Source organism: Lonchura striata, chromosome 1 (assembly GCF_050655825.1).
Source record: "Lonchura striata isolate lonStrDom1 chromosome 1, ASM5065582v1, whole genome shotgun sequence".
Lineage (NCBI taxonomy): Eukaryota > Metazoa > Chordata > Aves > Passeriformes > Estrildidae > Lonchura > Lonchura striata.
The window spans coordinates 73,137,519-73,156,240 of NC_140703.1; the positions used below are offsets into that span (position 1 = coordinate 73,137,519).

At 38.8% G+C, this 18,722-nt stretch overlaps 1 protein-coding gene across 5 annotated transcripts in view; it reads left to right on the plus strand.

The window, feature by feature from the left end:
- The window catches only part of ZDHHC20 (zDHHC palmitoyltransferase 20), a 49,249-nt gene that overhangs the window by 10,364 nt on the left and 20,163 nt on the right, over positions 1-18,722 (plus strand). For all 5 annotated transcript variants that reach the window (XM_021539978.4, XM_021539980.4, XM_085580500.1 and 2 more), the window contains exons 2-5: positions 7,772-7,798; positions 12,575-12,669; positions 16,633-16,753; positions 18,139-18,208. In XM_021539978.4, coding sequence (XP_021395653.1) covers positions 7,772-7,798; positions 12,575-12,669; positions 16,633-16,753; positions 18,139-18,208 — 313 coding nt within the window. The remainder of the gene's footprint in view (positions 1-7,771; positions 7,799-12,574; positions 12,670-16,632; positions 16,754-18,138; positions 18,209-18,722) is intronic.

The window sequence follows — 18,722 nt, forward strand, 5'->3', positions numbered from 1 at the left end:
ACTAGCACCTCTGCTCTCCTGCCAGCTGTGTGGAATGGATAAATAAATTATTATTTTCATTTGTCTGATGTAGAAGCAAATGGATTTACTAGTAATGTCCTCAGCCATAAGACAGTCAGCTTTAAGTGACCTTTATATTCAAGGCAGGTATTGACTGGCAGTCAAAAACTGCACATTGGTGTTCTTTTAATCAAAAAGAATTGGTAAATTGTTAGTTACTTGAAAAATAGTGTCATGAAAATGTATGTTGGTTGGGTGGAATTTTAGTTTGCTTTGGTTTTTACTTTAAATATACTGACAGTTTCTGGCATTACCTGCAGAACACCTGACCTTGTACAGGATGTGTTTACAACAGCTCTGTACAGCAGTGTTTGTCAACACCAGCTGATTATCCTGTTTGTCACTCCTCTCTCTTGCAAGTGTCCTAGTAGTGTCAGCTACAGAACTGCTACAGTTATTCCTATCACAAAAAGCATTTTCACATGTGTAGATACTGGAGTGTAGTGTTACTATGAGCTTGATCTGGCCAGCCTGAGGATAAATACCTTTGCTTCAAATGTAAATGTAATTAATTAGTGGTGTGGACATTAGCTAGCTCCACTCAGATGCTTCTGAGTTTCCATGCCTTTCTGACAATTCTGCTTTTTCCTATTTGCTGATGTGCCAGAGAGAGCACAGCTCACTGACTGATGCAAGTAAGAGCTCTCTTTGTCTTTTGAGAAGAAACCAGGCTTTCTTTTGGCTCTGTCTGATAGCTTAAAGACAATATTGGAAGAAATTTATGCACAGCACTTCCATCCTACTGAGCAATAAAGCTGTTACTGTTATGATAAAGCAGGGTTTTGGTAAAAAATTGAATGAAGTCCAGTAATATGAGTAACCAGCTGAAGAAAGTACGTATACGTAATTCTAGGGTTTAAAACCCATCAAAATGCAAATAGAATGAGCAGTGTCAATAGTTATTAAACAGCCAAAGAAAACCAAGTTACATTAGGGGCATTTTGAGCAATTATGGTAAATTGAAAGTGAGTAGTGCTTCTTGAGGAATGGGGCTTTTCAGGGACAGCAGACCAGGAGCATTGCTGGAGCTGAATGCTAACTTCATATTTAGAAAAATCCTTTACTTATCTGGGCTGATACATCTCTTAATACACAGTAGTTGGTGCAGACACAAGTGTGGGAATGAGGTTAAGACCTAGCCACACTTCCTTCTGCATGCTGACCATGTGTGAGTCTTGGTTTTGAAATAATTTTAAAAGTGCAGGCACTCTTGTTGAGAAGACCATTAGGAGACCTTTGGTATAACTTTCAAGAATGTTTTTTAGATGCAGAGGTAAGGAGACATCTGTAGGATTTTGTGGGTTCCAGAAGCTGCCTTTGTAGCTATGTTTTTGAACTATGTAAGTGGTAGCACGGAATTTACTGTTCCCACAATACATGGCAGAAATCTTCCCAGTTGTCATAGCTAAATTCATTGCTAAATGTAACTCAGTACCCAAGAAGTAGCTTGCATTGCTTATGCTAATTTCTGCCGTAGACTGGTTGTATTTATGCATGTACTCTCTGTATTGAGGCTGAAAAGACCTTGGTTAAATAAAAAGTTGCTTTTTTATTGTGATAGGAGAGTATTTTATGGGCAGCAAGCCTCCAGCTGCTCTCAATTACTTGTTCTAGTGAAAGAATCATGTTCATATTGTTTAAACCATAAAACAAATCATAATGATAGCTGGTAACAAGTAACAGAAACATTCTGCAGTGCAGCTTGAACTGCCTTGTTTGAAATATTAATTCATTTTGCCTGTCACTGTGATAATGCTTCTCTGAATCCTGTACCAATGGGCATGGCAATCATGAGCATTGGAAATGTGGTCATAAAACAGAGCATCCCCTTTTATACCCATGTCTCTTCCCTGGCTGGATTTTCTTCCTCCTCTTTTCTCCCACCCCAGATTTCTCACACATACACACTACCTGCAGTGCCTTTGAAGGCATCATCTTGTGATCATTTGAAGTCACAAGGCAGCTCTCTCAAGTGGTCCTGCTGAGCACCGAATGTGTGAGGAGTTTGGGCTCTGGCTTGTGCTTTAAGGCATCGGTGGCCCTGAGAGCATTTCTTTCCCCTTTCATGACTGTGTATGACCCGGGACAGTGAGAGGCTGCTCACTGCCATCCCCCCTTCACCCCTGCAATGCCCTGCTGTTTGTCATGCAAACTTTTAGAGAAGTAGCTACCAACTTCATTGGTAGGTCAAATGCAAGCTCTCACTTTTGCTGTTTGTCTGCCATAGGGCAGTGGATAGATGGTGAAGAGGGGTAACTTTATACACTCTTGCAGCAAGAGTTGGCCACCACAGGCCACACCTCTGAGAAAAGCATCGTGTCAGACCTGGCTGATGGTGCAGACATGCTGCAGACCAGCCCCAGGCAGTGCTGCTGCTCAGGCACATGGTGTGGCAATGTGACCCTTCATGCTGGCTCAGTACAAATGCCTGTGGAGCCACATCTGCAGCACCATTCTAGAAAATGTTGCTTTCTGAATCCCCTGGCAATGCACTGTGAAGCGGAGAAACCTGTGTCCTATTCCTGAGTACCTGAAGTTGAAATACATCAGACAGACTAGTACCATATGAAGATAATACAATTCTAAGTTCATATGGCTCAAAATTCTGCAAAGAACATTCATGGTGGTAATTGAGTGTGTGATTCCTGGACTCCCATAGCTTTTTAACAGGGACCTGGCAGGATCTTCCTGCTTAGGCTTTTGGCTACATGATGCTGTCAGCTTAGTCATCTTGAATCATTTCTCTAGAACAATTCCCAGCTGTTAAGGGAGGAGAGCACCTAGTGAGTGCCTGCCAGTTGGGAAATAAGAAATATCTCAGTGTGGGAAGGTCACAGAATTAAGGCTTTTAGAGAGCAGTGCAGAAGTGCTAAGGTCTTCATGTTCTGTTGTTGCCCTGTAACAAAAGCCAAATGAGTATTTGCTCACCAAAACTTACTCATTGTCCTGCTTGTATCAGTAAATAGTTTCTATCAGCCTCCTGTGACTGATTAAGGTCTGCTTTTGCAAATGGAAATTATATTACCATAAATCTAAGCTACACTTTCAATAAAACACCATTTTCTGAACAAATTGAACAGTGAGATTATGTTAGTGGTGTTTGCCTTTGCAGACAGGGCAGTGCCTGTAGGGGGTTTCTGTTGCATTTCAGTACTGGTAACTTCTGGAAATACGAGTGTGTGTGTGTGTGTGTATGTATAGGTATGTAAATATGTATGTATATATTTATGTTTATTTATTTGTTTATTTGTGCCCTTTTCATGACAAGCTGAGAAGTTAAGGCTGTGTAGCTGGTGAAGGGATGCAATTACACTTTTATCACTCCTTCTTCCCACCCTTAAGGAATGTCAGCCAAAATGTGAATGTTACTTGGAAATTTGTGGAATGGCTGGAATAACTGAAGTATGACTCCTGCTAAGAGCCATCGTGGGCGTGGATGGGGAAATAAACATAGCACTTCAGTAACAAGATCAGTTCTTGTCCTTTGCTATACTTCTATATTAGTTGGAGTTGAATTTCTTCCTCTGCAAGAAGCATATCTAGCTATGGTTGGAACATGCCTTTCAGGGAAGTAGGAAGATGTGACTGGGGAGGGGGGAGTTTATTCCAAGCCTGAAGATAAATGTCTTTTAGCATGCCTCTTGCAAGGTCTTGGGAGATCATAGCACCTCCTTGCCTCAGAATAGAGAGATTTGGTTTTTTCCGATTACACAGTAAGTTGGAAGATGCTTGAACACATCATAGCAGCCCTGAAAATTAGCCTGAAACTAAAAGCAAACCAGCTCCCTAACATATTTTTCTTTTAGAGATGAGATATTCTGAGAGTGTTTCCTTGAAACAACTTTAAAAATGCTCCAAAGTTTTCTGAAGTTGACATTTCTATCACTTCACACTCCAAGAGGAATGCTTCCAACAAGTGACATTTTCCCCCAGTTTCATTTGTTACACAGCTAATGATGTCCCTGTGTCTCCAGGATTGTTTCCTGTGATAAAGCTGTGGGCTCCTGCCTCTTTCATTCTTGTGACATAGGTGAGATGAAAGATAACAGACAACAATGTGAGGAAGAGTATCTAGGAAAGTATAACCAACAGCTGGGGTCATAAAGGAAAGAGTGTCTTTGTTGCCAGGGGTGATGCTAAGTGTAAATCAAAACTAAACTACTTTTTCCTCTGTGAAAGTCAAATGTGCAATTTGGGCTTGTCCCCTAAGTGGACAGAGTTATAAAGTACATTTGAATCTAGCCTAATATAGGCTGTATGGTGTATTTTAGAGGTAATCTGTAGAAAGGGATTCCACACACTTCAAATTGTGTGCTTCATCTTGGAGGGACTCCAGAATGTTGGGAGGTCCCGTGTGTAAGCTGCTCAGTGGACCAGCAGCAGTGTGTTGCACCTGTGTGTTTCTGGGCAAGGTGCAGCAGCATGAAGTTCAGTGTAAGCCTGTCTGCCTCTCTTTACAAACAGGTTTGCTACACTCCTTCCTTGGACTGATTTTGGAAACCCTGAGGTAGCCAAGATAAAGCTCTGCACTGCAGTCAGACAGACAGGGCTTGTTCCCTTTGTTCAACTCCTCTGGTGCTGTAGCACTGAGAGGCTGAAAATTCTGAGGCCATAGTGAAAACTCTGTGCCTGAGCATGCAAGTGCCTCCTTCTGAGCTCTTTGCATTAAAGTAAACTGCAGCTTTCACTATATGGTAATGTTTTATCCTTCCCTGGCAATATCTTTCTAGAACTTCATAAGTCTTCTCACAAACCAGGAACTTAATATTAAGAAACAAATCCAAAGAATATTTTTCCTTTTGTAGCTGATCAATAGACTGATATGGCGATATGTTTTAAAATCCTTAAAAGAGCAGCTGTTTTACACCACTTCTGTTTCTGAATCATGAACAGTTTGTGTTGATTGCAGTGCTTAAGGCACTAACTTTTGCTGATACATCTATCTAGTGTATAGTGCTGTTGCATCCTAAGGTTAACATTTAAATCATAAGCAATGTTTATTTTGTTTAAAGAAAATCAATAAGCAAAAAGGCAGTGCTGCCTTGGGATTTTTCCCCAAACAAGAGACTATATTTCAAAAATGTTGGAAGTGAAAATGGCACTAATTTAGGAGAAGCTGGCAGCCATCGAAACATCACAAGCAGTAGAGGAGAAAAGTGATATGGAGCAAACTTGTAACTACCAGGCCAGGGATGGGGCCCATAATGGCAGTGTCATGTTCTGTGAGGTTTTTTCCCCCAGTGTAGAGTTCAAAAGCAAGAATTGATTTATTGATGGTACAAAGCTTCTTGTTAGATGGCCAGCCTAGCAAATACTTAAAAAGTCATTTTTACATAAAGATTGACTATTAACTTATGTGAAGAAAGGCTTTGCTTTGTAGTATAAAGATCCTGTAAAATTGTACATGTGCCATCTGCTGAGTAGATTTGGACTAGTATGGTTGCTGTTCATTTAATCCACCTGACAATGGGCATTAGTACTGTGAAAAGGATAGAAACAGGAACATTAACTTGCATGAGCCTCTGAGGCAGAAGAGGACAGGACATCTTTTATTTCATCTGAGGGTGTTAAGACAGGATGAAAGTCATAAGCATTTCCATGTTGGCTTTTACCTCAAACTGCTGGAGTTTCTCAAATGAAAATTGTTCTACACAGTCTAATAACTGCATTCTAACCTAAGGGACCTATGTATGAAAGAGAAATTGTCTTCCTGGTGCTGTGAAGCTTAAGTAATTTTTTTTAGGTTATTTAGGAATCTTTTTGATGAAGTCCCACATGTGATAAAGTATTGTCTTTTTTTTGCCTTGTTTTTGCATGCAAAACCTTTTCATTATTTTGAGTCTTCAGATTTGTCTCACAGCTTTGTTTTGTGCTGAGAGCAGAAATTAGGCTACAGATTAAGGAGTACTTTAATGACAATTACATCCAGATATCCTGAAGTTTTATAGATAACTATGTTCTCCCACCCCCAACAGAGGATAATTAAGAACTTTTTTATATTTCTTGTCCAAGGAAATATATGTGTATAAATGAATGTGTGCAAAGGTGTTTACTTAAGATATGAGGAGCCAAAGGCAAAGTTAAATCTATAATACTTTTAGTATTTTTTTAAAGTTAAACACACTTTGCAAACTTATTTTACTTCTCACTTTTAAAATAAGTTTTTTCTTCTCCTTGCATTGTTGAAAACATTTTAACTGGAGAAATAACACATTAGTAAAATTTTAAGCAAAAGCACTCACAGGATTTGCTTTAAAAATAAAATGACTTCTGAACTGTGCACTGGATTTCCAGGCAGAAACATGGGAGCAGGCTGTGCAAGTATGCATAACTAACGTGAAATGAAGCTGTTCTTTAGGACTGACCTCCTTGAGTTTGAAGGCAACATTGTTCTATCCCAAATGGTAATTTCTTCCTCCTTTAAGTGGGAGGAATCGGAGCCTGTTTCATTAACTTTGTAGAGGCTTCTGTGTATACAGACAGAGGGTGGATAATTAATGGAAAGGGATGGGGGGCAAGAAAGAAGGAAAAAACCCCAAAACATATCTGAACAAAAAGAGGTCATCTATACATTGATATATCATCTCATAATGCCTCTTGTTGCCCATGAAAAGAGGCACAGGTGCATAGTGTGGTTGTAGACCCTTTCCCTGTAGATAACTACAGGTAAGTGACAAATGCCACCTCAGTAACAAAGCTGTCCTTCAGAAGGAAATCTACAATGCACACTCAAGCCCTGCAGATTTAGCAGTCTAATGTGCATCTGGAAAAAGCTCTTTGGAATTGTTGCACAGGTTAATGACAGTAGAACTGTCAGAGCTGGGAGAGGGGAAGTAGTGTGTAGTGAGCTAAACTGCAGGAGGCACAGTGTGCCCTGTTAAGATTTTGCTTATGCTGGTGACCAGAAGCTTAAATTTACTGTGTAAGATGGAGTCAGGAAGGATCCCTTCCTCACTGAGTTTCAGTAATTCAATGTCCAAGGAAGAAATCCAGCAAGGGAAGTTATATGAACACAGCAACCAACAAGTACAGCAGCTCTCTCTTCAGCATCATCCCTGAACCGATAAACTGAGTATGAAGGTTTTGGAGAAGCCTGAGGGCAGGAAGATGTAGTAGTCAGGCAGTGTACAAGGTAGATCTGAACAATGGAATTTGCTGTTGTCGTAAAAGAAGGTGAGACTATAGGAGATAAGGAGGTGGAGAGATTTTAACTATGCATGAAGAATTCAGGTCAGGGGGAAAAAAAGCAAATAATAGTATGTGACAGGAAGAGACAAGTGGAGAGAGGAGGGAAATTTAAGGAAGAAGGTTATGTGTAACAGTTTCACAGGGATTTCTGTAAGAAATTCTAATTTTGTTTTCTGCTTTCCAGTGGTACACCTGTTAGCCTAGCTGTTGACTCAGAAAAATGAGTTAGATGCAGCATATAGGAAGGGAAATATGCATAAATTCTGTCTAATTATTGTCTTTGGAATGTGCTCGCTTCATTAGCCTGGGGAACTGCATCCATTCAGCTCTTCCAGTAACTCACCAAGCATCAGGGGCTGGCAGGAGGAGTATTGACTCTTGTTTTACCCCAGTATTGGGTGGGGAGGCTCTGCTAACACCTGAAATATGATTTGGAACAAGTCAACAACCTTGTATATGTCACTTTTAGCCAATTATTTAATTCTGTACAAATTTACCTAACTGTTCTTTTTTTTTCTTCCAGTTACTATTTCTTCAACTGCCGAAAAAGGTAATTTTTTGAAGTTTCTATGAAGATGTGAGTAGCTGCTTTGCATGCAAATCCTAAGGGACATAGAGTTTAAATGTGCTCCTTAATGTGTGAGCTCTTGTGTGGTGAGTAGATTAGTGCTAAGAAACAAGGTAAATATTGTTTTGTTTCTAATACCATAAACTTGGGATGATGACAAGACCTGTGACTAATCCAAGTAATGCAACTTATGATTTAAGTTTGCATTTATTTTTAAATGGGTACCTACTAAGAACAGAAAAAGGAGAAGAGAGAAGGAACTGCAGCACATCCACAATTCCATTTTCTGTTTAGGCCTGTGACCTGAAAGATTTCTGGAAGAGGATGAATTGTTGTTGTACTGCTTAATATTTTCCAAAAAGCTCACGAAATTCCTCAGAACTCCATTCTTACGGAGTAGTTAGAATTGTGCAAAACACAACCATTTCAAAAATGGCTACACATTATAATTTTAAATTTCCAGGTCAAGTGTTTGAGGCTTTATATTGAGAAATTTTAATCTTCATATTGGTTTTAGCAAGTATGAGCCACAGTGGATAGTAGTACACAGTGATAGAGTTAAAAACAAACCAAAAAAAATTCTAGCGTATTTTTGCTGGGATATTTGTTTGGGAGTTTATTCCAGTTTATGGGGGAACATTAGAGGTAGATTAAGCACAGATTTGCACTTTAATTATCCACAGAGGGTTGTTTCAGACTGGTAAAAGCTCTCATCTCTTAAATATTTTGCAAACGAGCACAGAACTGGAAGCTAATCTAGCAGTTTTCTTCCTGGTGAATGTCTACCAGAACATTGTAAAAAGAAGGAATCTTGATGGAATTTGTTGGTTTTTAATTTCTAATGGAGACCTGAAAGAGTAGGAAAATCTTCAAAATAAACTGTAAGCCATTCAAGATGTGAGTTTGTGTTACACTGGATTTTTTTCATCCCATTTTACAGCTGGGCTTTACCTTGACTTCAAAAAATTCTGCAAGTTGCTGCTGTACTTACTGTTGACCTGTACATTAATAATAATAAGTTTTACTTTTTATTAAAGTAATAAGTTTTACTTTCCAATTTCTTCTGGAAAAGCAAGAGTCATGTATCAGTTAAGGAAGTCTGGCAGAGCAATGTTTGTGTCACACAGTCAGATCTCTATTTCAAATGCAGTGTCTATCTGACTGGAACAGGTTCTTCTAAATCTACCAGAGAAGGGAAGATGTGAGATTAATTAATGAGAGTGACAGTATCACTGGAACCTGTTAGGCTCTTAATAGCTGTCACCTGCATGCTGCTTGCACCTCCCATTCTGAATCATGTCATAGGCATGAATTTATCAACTATGAAAGTTGATTTTAAAATGACATGTGAAGTCTTTTTTCATTTTAAAAGAAAGCTGCCGTAAGTTTTCTAAAGTTCTTATAAGCCAGCTCATGGTAACCAGAAATTGCCATCAGAAGAGTTGAAAGACCAAAGTACCAGAAACATTACTATGTAAATCAATAATGTGCATCTTAGCAAGTGTGCTTTGCTCCATATTTCAGTGTAATAAGTAGTGCAGAAAAATTATTTTAATGTAATGACAACTTTTGATTAAATTAGTGGTGATTTCTTCACCCCGTTAAGGCTCATTTTTTCTTTGTAATTTTATATTCTTGTCTAGTTTTATATCCATCAGGACAGAGGAAGAAAGTCAACTCTGAATCTCTATTAACAGTGTATTATACTGATGTTATATATTATTGCCTCTCTGTAATCTGACTCTGTCTTGAAAGTAGTATTAAGAATGATTCAGAAAAGAATGTTAAGGGCAAATCTCAGGAGAGTGTAGCATATTTTAGGAGACTTCTGAGAGCATGTCTTAAGACATTGTCTTCTTGAGGCCATAAATTTGTTATAGTATGCATCAGTGCGTTTTGAAGAGAACTGATATCACTAGATCACAGCATGGCACTGAGAATCCTGGGTTTCCTTAGTTTAACCAGTACTTCCTTGTGACTCTGAGTCTGGCTAAACTGGTAGATACTGGGGTTTGAGGTTTAATACCCAAAGTGATGGATAGATGGACTGCTAAAGTGAAGCTGTTAAAAATGGTATCTTCCCTCCCTCTCATTTCCTGGGGAGCAGTGACAGGACAGTTATGCGTAATCACAGTAGGAAAGGCAGCATGGGTGTAGGAAAAGAAGCAAGAATTTATTCAGAGAGAAGCCACTATGGACTGCCAGTTGCAGGGTCTTTGCCTGGGTGGTGCCCATCAGTGGCTACTGACTATTGGCCCTTGGTTTTAATGATGGTGACAGATTGCAAGAGCTCAGTTATATGAAAAGCACTTTAATAACATGCCTATATCTATTAAATCCTGGTAGCACTGGCACAGATCTGTACCGTGATGCAGCTGGCTGTGGTCCCTGTTATTCTGTGGGTTTTAGGGGTATTTACAGTCTGTGACAAAGCGTTGAGGTTCTGCTGTGTGACGCATTGTGTGTACACTAAAAATAATCCTTCAAAAGCCTCTGAATTCTGGTGTGATTTTTATGGACAGAGTAGAACTGTTTACTGTGTAAGTTAGTTTTGCTGTGCCTTGCCCTCCCCTGTATCTCATTTCCTTTTTCCTTCTATTCAATTTCTCTTGCCCTCTTCTCCACCAAAGTTCTGATCTGTGCCACTGATTCCACTCCAGTTTTATGTCCTTTTCTCTTTGCTTCCAAAGCATTTTCTCATTCTTTAATTGCTTAACCACATTGTGTTTCAATGTAGAATATGCTTTTCATAACAGACAACTTCTAATAACACAGTGCCTACTACAGTAATACACAAGTTCTTCCCTGTTGGGCAACCGATTTAGAGGGCTTTAGAAAAGGGTTTTGTTTCTGGCATTTTCCATCAGCTCCACAGCTGAAAATTTGCCAAGTCTGCCTATGAGGTTAGAGGAGTCACAGGCAAAGGTAAAAAGAATTCTCTGACAAAAGCTCAAATGCAATTTGTTTGTTTTCATTGCAATAAACAGTGAAAATCCTGAAAGATTATAAATTAAAGCTATGTCTTCTGTCACTGTGCACAAGCATTTTCTGAGCTGTTGGAGGTTCCCAAAGTTTTGAGACTTTTTTGCTATCCATTAAGTATATCATACAGCTTCTTAAAGTACTCTATCTGTACAGAAAAGTAGGTCAAATTTCCTACTTTACTGCAACTGAAGATAATATAAATGAAGATAATATAAATTTTAATGTGACTTCTCTATGATTTGCTGTTCTGGCACAACTGATCTGTTTCCTCTTGACAAGTGATAAAATAAACCATTAGAGGAAACAAGATTGGAAGGAACTTCCTGGGTCATAAGGTCTGCATTTCTGGTCTTTAAGACAGCAATATCATGTATACTCATAGAAAATTTATTGAGGTCCCTCCTAAACCCAGCTACATTCTTTAGTCACTGTGACTGTAATAGGACTTTTCCTGCTTGTATTTCTCAGATGATTTGAGAGAAGATAGTAAGAAAATCTTTAACTCACTCTGGCATGACTGGAGTGGAGTACTCTCCAAATCCCTTTTTGAGGATTTTAACTGTCATTCATGACCAGTGCCTTCTGTAATGGCACAGTACTGTGCTGTTTCTGTTAGAAGTAGAAATTAAATTGAATTATGTAGGTCAGTAAGTAATCAATTACTTTGTGATAATCTGGAACAGAATTACAGCATCATCTTTATCCAAGGTTAGTCACTTACATGCCAGAAGTGAAGCTGTGTTCAGTTCTGAGGTTTGGGGTTTTTGTGTTTGGGGTTTTTTGGTTGGTTTGTTTGTTTTGGAGAAGAGGGTATGGTTTTGTTTTGTGGGGGCCTTTTTCAGTGGTGTATTTTGTTTGATTGGTTTTTGGGGGGTGGGTTTTGTCAATTTGTTTTCTCCTGCAAAATCTGCTTTGGAAAGTTCAACAAGGTCCTGCACATGAGTCAGGATAATCCCAAGCACAAGTACAGGCTGGGCAGAGAATGGATTGAGAAGCAATCCAATCTGGGGGGAAAGACATGGGGATGTTGGTTGATGAGAAGCCCCACATGGCTCAGCAGCATGTGCTTGCATCCCAGAAAGCCAGTGGTGTCCTGGACTACATCCAAAGCAGTGTAGGCAGCAGGGCCAGGGAGGGGATTCTGCTCCTCTGCATTGCTCAGACCCCACCTGCAGGGCTGCATCAGCTCTGGGGTCACAGCACAGGAAGAGCATGGACCTATTGGAGCAAATCCAGAGGAGGCTACAAAGATGATCAGAGGAATGGAGCACCTCTCCAGCTGAAGACAGCCTAAGGGAGCTGTGGTTTTATTATCTTGGGGAAGTCTCCAGGGAGACCTAATAGCACCTTCCAGTACCTGAAGTGGGGGACTACAGGAGTCCTGGGGAAAGACATTTTACAGGGACATGGAATGATATGGCAAGGGGAGAATGACTTCAAACTGAAAGAGGGCAGGTATAAGTTAGGTGTTAGAAAGAAATTCTTTATTGTGGGAGTGGTGAGGCAGCAGCAAAGGTTGCCCAGAGAAGTTGTGGATGCTCCATCTCTGGAAGCATTCAGGGTCACTTTGTAATCTATAATAAAAACATTATTTCCTTGAGGAAGATCAGCTATAACATTTGGGGAGTGAGGGTGGGTGTTCATTTAATTTCTTTTAAGTGAACATTTCTAGAGTACTAAGTGCAGTTGTTTAGCCCTCCTCAAAGATCAAGGGGTTTATTTTTTGTACTTTTCAGCTGTATTCACCAAATTCTTATTTGTATTTTATTGCAGTTGTCTACCTTGTAGTTTTTCATCTGTCATTCGTCATGTTTGTATGGTCCTATGGGAAGACAATTTTCACATCTCCTGCAACCCCCTCTAATGAGGTAAGTATAATGTTATGAAAATGTCAGTGCCTTTTTTTATAAATAGCTGAACTGTTTTCAGTGATGAAATTTGTTTGCAGTACTGCATGATTCACCTTTCCCTTCTCATTGTCTAAAATAGAACAGCATGACAGTGTATCAGGAATGAAAATGAACAAGTTAATCTTAAAATACCATATGCTTTGTGTAATGACATTTCCTTATACGAAATGTGTGCTTAAACCATCAAAAGTTTAGCAGTCTTGTACAGTGCTATGCTATGAAGTAGCTTGCTTGAAATCTGGATTTTTTTAAAACTGGTAAATGAAATACAGTGACAGCATTTTTATGTTTCCTTTTTAGGCAGTTTGAATATTGTTCGACTAAGAAAGGGTAGTAATGCTACGTATACTTATGACCTGGATGACTGAACCCACTTTTTAGTCAAGGGTTAAAGTTTAGGAACACTGAGATATGTCTACACAAAGAAGCTGTATATAATAGCGAAAGAATGCATTATGAAGTTTTGTTTTTAAAAAGAACCATATTAATTCCAATAAGCCTGAGATGGATTACCTTGTTTTCCATTTTCTCTAATGTGTGTGTATGTAAGGATTAAATACAGGCACTGAATTTAAAATATTGCACTTCTCTTCCTTGTGTTAACAGAGCTTTTAAACTGCCTAAACTGTTTGAGGTGTTGGCTGCTCTGTGGGGGTTGAATTTTTATTCTGTTTTCAGCAAGAGTGACATCCAGTGCTAATGTCAACCTTAAACATTCTTGAGACGAGTTATTCATGTTATTCACAAACATTCTTGTGACATGTTTTGAAGAAAAAAGCAAACACTGCTCTGTAATGCTTAATTATGACTTAGAGATCTGTATGTTAAAGTTATAGAATATAAAGTGATAACAGCTAAACACTATTCTGCTGTTTAACTAAGCAAAAAGTCTAAATGCAGCTGTTGAAGCTGGAGCACCAGCTGTTGGTCTGGAGCACAAGTCCTATGAGGAGCAGCTGAGTGACCTGGGGGTGTTTATTCTGGAGAAAAGGAGGATCTCTGTAACTGTCTGAAAGGAGGGTGCAGCCAGATGGGGGTCTGTCTCTTCTCCCAGGTAACAAGCGATAGGACAAGAGAAAATGGACTCAAGTTGCACTAGGGGAGGTCTAGATTGGCTATTAGGAAAAATTTCTTCACTGAAAGGCTTGTTGTCACAAGCACTGGAACAGGCTGACCAGAGATGTGGTTGTATCCCCATCCCTGGAGGTTTTAAAACATTTATAAATGTGGCATTCGGGGATGTGCTTTAATGGTGGACTTGGCAGTGTTGGGTTTATGGCTGGGCTTGATGACCTTAGATATTTTACAGCGTAAATGATTCTATGAATTGCTAAACCTAAAAATTCAAAGGGATTTGTCTTCAGGGTAATTTGGTTTTGCTTTTTCAGGAAAATGGTTGAATTAAGCAGGTTAACTAGTTAAAACATGGTCAAAATGGTGTTATTCTAGGTTTTATAAAGCTATATGAACTAGAGCTGCTCTTAATGCTAATGCCTAGTAACTTTTACTGTCTTCTTAAGTTCTCCATTAATAGCAAACTTATTCTGACAGTACTTTTCCTGTAGTTACAGTGATGATGTTGCAGGCTTTTGTATTCAGCAAGTGAAAGGGATGGCTTGGGCATATGGCATGTAATGAATTTTTTGTATATTAACTGTGGAGAGAGATCAGATTTAATAAAATTTTCTTCTACAGCTGGCTTTAAGTTAAAAAAGAAAAAAAAAAACTCTTCCATCAGGACAACAAAAAAACACACTTAAAAATTTAAAAAAGCAAAAAAACAACCATATTTAAAATTCAGCACCACTTTTTCTGTTTCTGAGCAGATCCCTTCTGTTCATGTACTAGTGAGTAATTTATGCCATTTATACTTAGAGATACCTGACTTCAGTATCTCTCCATTGTGTGAGAGTGTAAATATATATATTTTTAATCATTCAAATTGGCCATTCTTGCAAAACAAATAGCATCCTGTGATCTTACTATTGAACTAAAATAAAGATTCTTCAGCTGCTGTTGTCTTAGTGTAATCCCTGTGCATATGCCCTAAGAAAGAACAATCAGCATTATACAAGATCCAGAAAGAGGAAGGAAACAAAGGGATTCTTTCTGTTTTCAGTAAGAACTGCTGGAACCTCATTGGGAATTCTGTTTGCTGTGTGGTAGCAGACAACTTTTGATGCCTTTGAACATATCCTGCTATTGTCTTGAGAAGCTGTGGTCTCATAGCCCTATTAAGTTCTGAAATTAGAATAGAAATGCAGCTTTTCGGAAAACCAAAATCCTATCCAGGATTTTTGGAGTAATATTATGATATTACATGACAAATTTAAAAAGTTTTGTTGGGTTCCTTTTCTGTACACGAATGCTTTGCCTTGAAATGTCATATAGAGGGAGTACTCATGTTTCCTGCAACCTCTGCTTGATTGCAGGTCACAGAGATCTGGGTCACCTGGCAGACTCATAGGGGTAGTAGGGATTAAGGTGTATTGCACTACTGTTTGCTGGAATGATGCTTCACATCTCTCTTAAACTTTTGATGTGAGTGTCTCCATTTTTCATGCTTGAATAAATATCGATATGAGTGGTTAAATTTAAATAATTAGGTCAAACTCTTGGTGATGGCTGAAATGTTAAACTTTAATTTCACCCTTCACATAGATTAATTCTAGTGTCTGGTTATTTAAAAGGGTGTTTCATGTTTCACACTTGAAGAGTATGTAGGTGCAATAAGTGGGATGGTACTACATGTGACAGGAGACCTAACTAGATCCTGTGAGCTGTGAGGCATCTTGCTTGCATTCTGGGTTAGGAAATAGCAGCAGAAATTGCAGCAATGTCTTACTGCTTCCTCCTTGCTCTAAGTGGAGTCTTCCTTGTTGCTTGCCAACTGACTGTAATCCAAAAGAGGAAAAAGTACAGGATGAGAGGAAAATCCATGTGAACTAATCATGCACATGTTTTTGGTCGGAAAATGCGATCATATTAAACCACACTAAGCCAGTTTTTGTTCCAGCTGCACACATAGCATTTTCCACTCTCTACCATGAATGCTTTGTCTATGTGTGCTCATAAAGAGGGCTCTTGTAGTCCATGCAGGAAGCTCAGAGTTTAGAAGTGCTTTGGAACAGAAAAATACCAAAGGAAATCATCATTTCGGTCCCCACTGCACCGAGCCTTGTCAGTATGCTGGGTTTTGTGGGGCTTGCTGGGAAATACTGTTTCAGCAGATACCAAACTAAGTGTTTCACAAATGAATAAAAGCTCTCCAGGATTTTCTGGTAAACACTTACATTTCAGTGAGGTTTCAACAGGAATGCTTGTCAGGCTTTACTCGGAATTGTAGCACATTCTCAAACTGTACAGTTGCTTTCAATACAATTTAAGAATTTTGAGACTAGTGTTGACTACTTCTGAGTTAAAAATCCAGTTAAACTCTTCCAGCTTCTGTGCTGGAGCTGTGAAGCTCACCACATCCTTTGCCTGCCTTTTTTTTCCCCCATCTGATTTGTACCCCTCTCTGTGTTAGATAGGAAGTGGGATAAGAGAACTTCAGTGCCTTGTAGCAGCAAAGGACTGTTGCACCTTCCTCTTGTTCACAGTTCACTTAAATTACGCTTATCATGAATTAAAGGAAAGTTTGTACCTTAAAATTCACTCTGAGTCTGTGTTCCCTTGTGTTGAAGAGAAAATACTATAGATAATGGAACAGAGATAAAGATTATTTTCTTGAAAATACATCCAGAATACATCCAGAAACTTAGGAGTTCTAAGGATCTCCCGTAATTCCTGTAGCATTCTTTTTCTTGTTTATGTGGTGCTTTTGGGTCAGTGAATGAGAACACCCAAAGGCTCTTTTCTTTCGAAAGCAAAGTAGTAATTAATCTTTCCCCTCCTATCCATTTTCTATATCCCTCTTAGTTCTGCTTGTCAAAAGCTGATAAAGAACAATATGAAAAAGAAGAGAGACCAGAATCCCAGCAGGAGATTTTAAGAAGAGCTGCCAAAGACTTGCCTATCTATACGACAACAGCATCGAGAGGTGAAATATAAAGATAATTGTATGCTCTTGAAGTTGGTGTTTTATTCATTTGTTGCCACTGAATGAACAATATATTAAGGACATATTACAAATGCTGTGATGTTTTGTAATTTGTTTGCCCTGGTGTTTAATCCTCCTGAGAGAAAGAGCAGTCCTTTTGCTGGGGTTCTCAACATAAAGCCACTACTTGAAATTTAAAAAAAAAATATATCTTCTAGCAAGAAGAGAGATGACGGCAGTTATCTCCAGCTGTGGCAATTAAAGGTAAACACAGCAAATGAATATAGCTAAGATAGCTTGAAAAAAGGAAAATCAAATGTGTTGCTCAATTTTATAATCACTGTTATCCTCAATTAAACTTTTCTTTTTGAGTTGTTTTGGTTCAGCATGAGGAGAAACATACTTAAGCTCTTAACATACTTTTGTAATTTAAAAACAATTAAATGTTGTTTCATTCCCATCTGCAATGCAGTACAAATCTAGTTAGGGACTGTTTCTGGATTTGCTTTTATTATATGTAGGCATTTTATTCCAATTTATAGATTAATGTTCTGTGAAAGTGCTGTCTTATGCATATGTATATTCTTTAAAAATCTGTAGCTTTTATATGTGTAGTATCTTTTTCTCTTTCTTGAAACTCGCAACACTATAGAGTTTCTAAGAATGTAAACTTCTCAGAATAACCATTGCCAAAGTTTACTGTGACTTTTCTAAAGAAAGTCTAAGGACACCTGGCTCTTTTGAATTCAAGAGAATCCCAGTCTTAAGCTCCTGGAGTGGTCCATTCAAGAGAATCCCAGTCTTAAGTTCCTGGAATGGTCTGGGAAGCTGTTGCCAGCTTTTATCAATTCTGTTTAGCTGTAGGTGTTGGCTTTATTCCTGCTTTCAAACTGCCTGTACTGGTATCTTATTTCCATTGAGAAAAACCTGAAGGATTGTTTAAAAATATTCAGGAAAGATGAGGAAGAACTGATTTACTGAACAGTCTGCTAGATCATTGTTTGGTGGAGTGGATAGAGAAGGCCAGTGCAGAAGGTTGACTTGCTGAAAGAATGTAGTTTCACAGTGAGATGCCTTAGTACCCTGTGCAGAGGTGAAAGGGGGAGCAGTGCCAGAGGATGAAGGATGGGAAGACTGGGGAGTCAAAGAGTAAAGGAAAATGGACTCAGCAGAGTAGTAATAGATACTTTTGAATACTTTCAAATGTCACATTTCTTAAAAAATCAAAACTACATATCATATGAGATTAGGTGTGTGACAGTCTGTGAGAACAGGTGTGGCAGGGGAGGGCAGGAAGCTCTTTTAAGATTCAGTTCATGTTAAGGGGGAAAGCTTTCATTAAATCGGATGAGTTCTATTGACCTGACTCTTGCACTTAAATACAGCAATCAGATACTGTGATCGATGCCAGCTGATCAAACCTGACCGCTGCCACCACTGTTCTGCATGTGACGTGTAAGTGTCTGAATCCAGAATTACAGATTTTCTCTTTCCTGCTATCATCACTTTAGTGTGTTCATGTCTTCAGTGGGTCAGTTCCTTCTGTTGGTGCAATATTATGGTACAGCCTGATTGTCTAAAGTGGCAGAACTTTTTAGGAAACCTGCTGGTAGCGTTGTAAAATAAAGCTTATTAAAAAATTAATTAATTAAAAAGTAAAAGATCATACAGACTGAAAGTCAAGAAAGGTAGGTCTGAGATACAGCCACCAGCTCATTGTATCTTGTTTCTGTAGCATTGAAACAGATGTGTTCTGCTAAAAAGGTTTATCTCAAAAATTGACAGTAAAATCATATGCCTTTAACATTTCAAAAACATCACTGCTATTCCCTATTTTCAATGTGAATCATCAGAGGAGTCTGCACAGGCACTGAAGGCTGAGGCTATGCATGAGACTTCAGTAGGCTGAACTTGCGGAAATCTCATTAGCTGGAGAACCTAATACACATCTTTTGGCTAAAATCAAATT